General features: G+C 45.9%; 1 protein-coding gene across 1 annotated transcript in view; it reads right to left on the bottom strand.

The window, feature by feature from the left end:
* Positions 1-574: 574 nt before the first annotated feature.
* LOC119167282 (uncharacterized) overlaps positions 575-8,191 on the bottom strand; it is a 33,765-nt gene continuing 26,148 nt past the window's right edge. Inside the window, exons 2-3 of the mRNA XM_075888247.1 lie at positions 665-808; positions 575-598 (exon numbers count right to left, since the gene is read on the bottom strand). Coding sequence (XP_075744362.1) covers positions 575-598; positions 665-808 — 168 coding nt within the window. The remainder of the gene's footprint in view (positions 599-664; positions 809-8,191) is intronic.

Raw genomic sequence — 8,191 nt, 5'->3', positions numbered from 1 at the left:
CAGACATTCACCCTGGTGGTGGACTTTTACTCGAGATTCTTGGAGGTGGTCACTTTAAGAAATACGACATCTCACGGAATCATCGACACCCCCAAAAGCATCTTTGCTAGACATGGAATCTCACAAAAGGTCATGTCAGGCAACAGCCCAGCGTTCTCGACGCAGTACTTTGCATAATTTGTAGCATCACACATCTTCAAACATGCGACCAGTAGCCCACAATACGCTGAGTGGAATGAAGAGGCAGACAGGATGATTCGTACAGTCAAGGACTTGTTCCTCAAGTCGAAGGACCCTTATCTGGCCTTGCTCAGTAATCGGGATACTCCAGGAGTCAATGGCTTCAGCCCACGCCAGCTGTTAATCGTACACCAACTCAAAACCAAAGTACCGAAACAAGAATTGAAGCTACGTCCTAAGTGGCCATCAGGGAAAGACGTCACCATTATTGACGTAGCTTACAAGTGGAAGCAGACAGACAATTTCAACGCCCATCACAGAGCACGAGACCTGCCACCGCTCCAAACCGCTCGGCGTGTCCGGATGTGACCTGAGAAAATGCAGAATGTAGTCCTCATTCCAGGGCAAAGTCATGAAGCTGCGTGAACAAAAAACCGAGGTGGAATGCTGCAGCGCAATTGCCGGCACCTAGTGCCTTTCACACCTGCTGTCGCCAGAGAGGAACCATCACAGGCAGCTGGACAACAACCACCACCACCATCACCGCAACATGTTCCCGCTCAGGAACCTCAGCCTGCTGACCTCGCAGAATCAACAACTTGCCACGGGCAGTCGGCGCAACGGTCTCCTGTGGTCAGGGACAGCAGTGTGACACGAACACGTTACTGCCAACGTGTTCCGCCGCGCTGTCTAAATTTGTGAAACTCTTTGTGTCAGGCTTCCTCAATCCTCCAAACACGCATCTAATTCTTTGATTCAAAGGGGGATAAGTAGAGGTCACCATATTTCAGTGCTTTGATTAGGCAGCTACCAGAGCGTAGCTACCCCTGCACCTTCTGTGTATGTCTTTATATGTCGGACTCAATAAAGGTGGGGAAACCAGTTTTGTCCGGAGAATCAGCTTGTCCGTGTTCGTTCTTGCGTGCCCGTGCCACTTCGGGGCAGTAACCACGCGACAGTAATAATGATGTTCGTACCTAGCAGCACCCTAGCTGAGAGAATGCCTCGAGCCCCTAGTTGGTTCATTACTTCAAATGAAGGCACTCAACCTGAGTTCTTCATTTGTGGTGCCTTTTTCTTTAGTTTCGCAATTTTTCCCTTGAAGCGGAGAGGCAGACCAAACAAGTGCGCGACGCACGCTTTGCACGTTATCGCACATTTTTTATGGCGTCTGCCTGCTGCTCTATGACTTCTTCATTGCCCTAAAAGCTTATGAGCGTGAAGCATAACGACGCCGCCGACGCGTCAACGTCATGTGCACTTTTCTCGCATTCGATTTATGCCTGATCCTAGCTCGACAATACCACACCGTACAATCGCAGACAATAAAGACAGATACCGGCCATAATCACAGTCACAAAAATACTTCGACATATAATGCACTATAAATTTTACTGCAGTAAGTACGGAGTTTTAGGGTAGCGCGCGCAACGGGCTAGAGTGCTCAACGTGCCAGAGAAAGAAGGGTGCTCTTGCGGAAATGTTGTAGGCCCGTGTACTCAGATTTGTGTGCACGTTAAAGAACCCCAAGTAATCAAAATTTATAGGGCCCTCCACTACGGCGTCTCTCGTATACATACGGTGGTTTTGGGACGTTAAACCCCACAAATAAATCAAATCAGAGAAGGGTGCTCATGCGCTAAACCTAAACGTGATGCGTGAGTAGGCGCACGCACGAGATGCACCCGCTAGATATCGGCGCTTACGTTGCGCCCGCTACGGCCATTGTGTACTTTACTGGCAGCTCTCACGATACCTCAAACAGCCGAGACCGAAACAGGCAGGATGGCTGCGACCGACAGCACTACGGTCGTCGCACCGGTCAACGAAGTCCGTGTGAATTTCGGTAGGTTTGGAACCTAAATAGGAGATCTGAAGTCAATAGGTGAACAGGTTCAACAAGCAAAAACCCGATGATGACGTGAAGCACCGCGACGGATTTGTGAATTGTCTGCGCGGCGTCGTGTGTTGTGTGTGATCGCTTTGAACTGTGGTGGTTGCGAAGTGAGTCTGAAGGATTGCCTTCTAAAGCATTCCGAGTGCTGGGAAGTAGAAGTTTGTCCTAGTCAAGCATTTAGCGTGCATGTGGAAGCATGCCCGTGTTCTACAAAGCTCTGGTGATTTTTCACGTTCATGGTGCCCTCATTATCGGGAGAGAAGGTTTCATGGCACGTGAAGAATGACACGTCAAGACGCCGCTGCCAATGAGGGCACTTTTTATGGAGCGTTTAGCAACCCAAATTTGGCTCTTTTCTTTCTCGGGCTCTGGAAAAGTGTCTGTGGCAAACAATAAATGTTAAAATGGCAGTAAGTGATAGTAATCGTGGTATCCGTCCCTCAATTGCTGTTGAGGCTTGTTATCCTAGCCTAAACACCCCCCGACCAGCACTCGTCCTTGGAAAAGATAGCTTGTCTCATTGCATGACTTGTGTGTTGGGTCAATGAACGATTAGTTATACAGCTTCTTGCTTCTCCACAATATTGTGTGAAACAACGCCCAACGCCGTCCCGTCCTCTTGACGCTCAGGTGCAGTAAATGTTTCAGATCTTGCACCCGGTAAACTAATGCCAAAGAATATCCCGCCGCGTTGGTCTAGTGGCTAAGGTACTCGGCTGCTGACCCGCAGGTCGCGGGTTCAAATCCCGGCTGCGGCGGCTGCATTTCCGATGGAGGCGGAAATGTCGTAGGCCCGTGTGCTCAGATTTGGGTGCACGTTAAAGAAACCCAGGTGGTCGAAATCTCCGGAGCCCTCCACTACGGCGTCTCTCATAATCATATGGTGGTTTTGGGACGTTAAACTCCACATATCAATCAATCAATTAGGATCGAAGTCATGAGTTGGATTCCCGCATACGTCATGGCTGCATTTCCACGAGAGTGAAACACGGTAACAGTGCGCTCAGATTTTGGTAAGCATAATAGAGAAGGCATGTTGGCGTGTCATATTTCAAGCGCTTGGTGGAATGACGCCCAATGTAAACAGAAGTGACGTTCGGAGTGTGTGCACTCTCTTGTCGTTGTCGTTGCGCCGTATACACTTGAAAGAGGCGTCTCTCATAAACATATGGTGGTTTCGGGACGTTCAACCCCACATATCAATCAATACTGCTATAAGAGGCAGCCTTAAACGTAGCGTATGCAGGGCCAAGCACGTTGTGGACGTATAGCCTTGCGTACAATAAACTATAATTATCGTTAATACGCGTGTTTCCTTGAAGCAATGAGTGATGTGCTGCCATCTTTTGGCCAGCGTGAAGCTGTGTAGCCTGACCACTTTTGGCATGAATGACCACTCTTGTAATTTTATATTACCATAAGGCACCATTAACGGTGACACCCTTTCTCAAAATACGGTATCTTTTATAGAGCCAGCGTGACTGCAGCATAGCCAACGCGAAGAATGCAAGACCCCACTCCATGGATCTGCACCCAACTGAAAAAAAAATTACATAATATCATTTCAATCATGAGGCACTACAGTAGGTGCTCTCCGGCATGGCTGCAAGCAAACGCAAAGGCTTGACTGTGGGCGAGAGCAGGAAAGAGGTAGAGGAGAGGGTGGTGAACGACTGGATTGGGCGCATCCGGCTCGCATTGATAAAATACACGTCAGAAAGTAAAGCCTCCATTTACGGCAAAACAAGCTAGCAGTACGTTGCCGGAAGCCTTTCCGTACTAATAGTACGATGAGCCGACAAATTTAAAACCTGACCGTATAATTATCACAGAACATTGTGTTCTGCTCACAGACATCCCAATGATGCAGTACGAAAGCTTCTGTCATCTAACTGGCTAACCTCCCTGTCCTTCCTCTTTCAATCCTCCTCCTCCTCCTTCTGTTATCTGTATACGAAATTTCCATTAACTATCCACACGGAGAGCGTTTTGTTACGAGACATTTCAATAAAGAAGTAAGGAAGGTATTATTTTTTGTAAACAACATCGCCATTAACTACTCGCATGAAAACTCTTTCGTTACGGAGTGTTTCATTGTGATTCTTTAAAGCTGTCAATAACTTTCATGGAATGCAAGTGAAGAGTTTATTTTATGCATAAGTATTAATAATGATATACATAAAACTTGTAAAAAAGAAATTGCAGTGCAGTTTTAACCTTGCAAGATAATAATGTATTTGCCACATAACTAACTTTCAAATAAATGAGAGAACTCTGAAATAGGACACCACAGCTGATGTCTTTTTAAGGACACTACAATGTTATGTTTTCTATTCGCAGCAGTTCTATCTTAAACAAATGCAGAACATCTCTTCGTGCACTGCTGGCATCAAAATTACCTTGCATTACAATGCACAGCTTACACAGGCGGTGAACGACTGCAATAGGTCTTGTGTACTTTTACCCCATTGTTTTCAATGTTCTGTTTTTATGCGTGATGGCTTAGCGAGATGTAGGGATGAATAAATCCTGTGAAGGAATATTTGAATTAATGCGAGCTTGATCACCCAAAACTACTAGTATTTACAGATTACAAGTGTTTTGTCTTGGCGTCTTAGCTTTCGGTGCATACCTGTGAAAGAAACCAAATGTTTTAAAGTAGGGCGTTGATTATGTAGTTTATCACACATTCATCACTAAATATAAAACAATGAAGATCTGTAGCACATTAACTTACCTATTATGAACCTGTACTATATACATGACGTTTTATCTAACATTTAGGTCTACTTGGTAAATCCCAAGCAGAAAGACGGTATTTAAAGTAATTTTTAATGCTATTTAAGGTGATGCAGGCTCTAGGCATAACCTATCTACTAGCATACATGTTAGATTGAATATGACGACAGTGCTAACGGCCATGCTGCTCAATCCGAGAATGGGCATCGAAGAGCTGAACTCTACAGTTTTAACATTACTGTGCGCTGCATTCAAACATGTATTTTAAATGAGTGTTCAACATCCAAAAAAACAAACCTACATTGATAAACAAATTAAATTGCTTACAGAAGAACTTAGCAATGATTCATGGTGTTTGCTCCTGCAGTGCTGAACCTTTTTATATATTCACTTGTGGTTGCTTTTGGTTAATGTTTCAAATTTAGGAAGAAAACTACTTTGCACGCTTACACATATAGAGAAGCTGCGCTTGAGCAGTTATGGCTGCAGTGGCGGAAATTGTAGTGTGCAGATGGAGTGCTGGGCTCTACACTGACTGAGGAATCAGCAGAAGTTGTCAGCAACAAGTTATCTATATTTCTTTCCTGTATGCATATACATCGTTGCTGCGAACCAAACATTTTGAAAAATACCCTACTTCACAGTCAAAAGAATACCCTACTATACGCTGCAGAGCATTTTCAATATACCAATTGCCTAAAAATGATGCAGTTTATTTCCGATGGAGGCGGAAATGTTAGAGGCCCATGTACTCAGATTTGGGTGCACGTTAAAAAACCCCAGGTGGTCAAAATTTCCGGAGCCCTCTACTACGGCGTTTCTCCTAATCAAATGGTGGTTTTGGGACGTTAAACCCCACAAATGAATCAATCAATGATGCAGTTTAGCAATATAAAAGAACACAACACGCTTCACTGTACTACATGCAAATGTGGCAATGAAGTGGGTAGTGACGTTGAACAAAACTACAGAGAGAATCAGCAGTATGGAAGACAGAAGGTGGAAAGAGAATGCTTTTCAGTAATTGGATGGAAAGTGGTCTGATGCACAGCTGTGAAAAGGAAGTAGGAGACTTATCAGGAAGTATGCAGCTTGCTGTGTAAGTTTACGGAGATAAAAAGCATCAAGCTAAATTGAGAGAGGCAGAAAAGATGCGTTTGATGAGTGATTGAAGGAGTGTAAGGTCTAGGTAACCATCAAAGGGGTCCCCGCAGGGGCGCCTGCGCAAGTAGGCGTTTGGTGTGTAGTGACACCACGGACTCGAGCTAACGGGGGAGTTTTGACTCCCTCCCACACCTAGCCGTGCGTGGCCTTGCCGTGTCCGGGGAAAATGGGATCCTGGGGGTTGAGCCAACGCTGGGTGATTGGACCTTTAAGGCCCCCCGGCATAGGCAACACACTCCTTTGGCCCCGGCTTCACGTAGACGGCACCCCTGGGCTGACCCACCCAGGGGAAATCGGCAGTCACCTTATCCTATCTCTCTCCACTACAACTTCGTCTTTATCTCTCTCTTTTTAGTCGGTCCTGTCTACTTCTCTCTTCTGTTTAATTCCAATTTTCCTGGTGGCAAGGGTTAACCTTGTGTAATTACTCAGCCTTGAGTAGTTATATTTGGTTATAGTGGCAATGTACGGTTGGCGTCGGCAGCCTTATGCTATTAAGTGCTTCAGCGTCCCCTGGTTGGACTCTATGGTGGGTGGTCGCCATTGCTGCCGAAAATAAAGTACACTACTATGGGAACACCTGCATTTCACCATCTCCTAGATTGTCTTCCGCTTAAGAGGGGACGCACCGATGAAATATCGGTTTTCAGCAAACCCAGACAATGCTTTCCAAAATTCCATGTTGTGCACAGCGAAAATTCAACAAAACAAGCCAGAGTCATATCTCTATTTTTGTTGCGAAATCTCTGACTGAGGTCTTTGGCCCAGGATACAAGGTTACAAAGATGGCTAGTGGAGACTTTCTCCTTGAGCTGCCTGAAAAACATCACTATGAAAAACTTGGCAGTCTCGTAGCATTTGGTGATATCCCAGTATCTGTTTCACCTCATAGATCAATGAATACCACACGCAGAATTGTTTCAGAAGCAGACCTTCTTGAAATATCTGAACAGAAACTGCTTGAAGGGTAGAAAGAGCAAAATGTCACAATTGTGAAACGAATCGTCATCAGACGCGACAACAAAGAAATACCTACCAAACAAATAATACTCACTTTCGCATCTAGCACACTGCCTTCATCTATAGACACAGGCTACATCAAACTCTCTGTCCGTTCCTACATTCCCGATCCAAGACGGTGTTATAAATGTCAACGATTTGGTCATGGCTCGCTGAACTGCCGGGGTCAGGAAACTTGTGCAAGATGTGGTAGCCACTGCCACCCATCTGATAACTGTGTCACTACGCCTCACTGTGTGAATTGTGACGGGGAACGCGCCGCATATTCACGTTCGTGTCCCAACTGGAAGAAAGAAAAAGAAATAATCACTTTTAAAGTCAAAGAAAATATCACATTAAAAGAAGCAAGACGAAGAGTGTCGCCATTTTACGGCACAACATATGCGGATGCGGCGCGTCATGGGGCAACGCCGCACCAGCCCTCGCCAACCCTTCGGCCAGCGCAGAGCGAGCCATCGGCTGTGGCGCCTGCCCTCAAGGTGGCAGTAGTTCAGTCTACTCCGCCTCCAAGCAAAATGAGGCCGGAGACTCCAGGGTCCTCTGGTCTGAAGGCCTCACCTCACCAGGCGAGGCCTAAAATCCAAACCACCAGCTCGCATGTGCGGGCATCCAGTGCCTCTGAGGAGGCAATAGATACAACGGTACCCTTGGAACCGAAAGAGCCCCGCGCCTCCTTGGAGCGCGCCAAGAAAAGCAAAAAAACCAATAACGGGGCCGGACGACCATCCTGCCACCGGAATTAACGAGCTCACTCCAACACAGGATACACTTTGTACACACAGCAGCACCTCTCTTGTTTAAATATGCAGACAGAAATATTATAGTGGAACATCCGAGGCCTTCTTCGAAACCTCGATGACTTACAAGAACTCCTTCATGAACACAATCCAAGAGTGCTGCGTGTACAAGAGATACACTCAAAACGAACAAACACAAGCTTTTTACGTAACTACGTAATCTTCCGAAAGGATAGAGATGATTCCATGCCACCATCCGGTGGTGTAGCGGTTATAGTTAGTCAAGGTATAGCATGCACACAATTACCCCTTAAAACTTCCCTCGAGGCAGTGGCTGTCCGAGCAGTTATTCTCAACAAACTTGTCACTGTCTGCTCTTTGTACATACCTCCGCACCACCGTATTTAAAAACTTCAATTCCAGTCTTTATTAGACGAACTACCTGAACCTTATC

This window comes from Rhipicephalus microplus, chromosome 3 (genome assembly GCF_043290135.1).
Source record: "Rhipicephalus microplus isolate Deutch F79 chromosome 3, USDA_Rmic, whole genome shotgun sequence".
NCBI lineage: Eukaryota > Metazoa > Arthropoda > Arachnida > Ixodida > Ixodidae > Rhipicephalus > Rhipicephalus microplus.
Note: the sequence above shows the minus strand (reverse complement) of the source record. Positions and strands in the feature narration are given on the sequence as shown.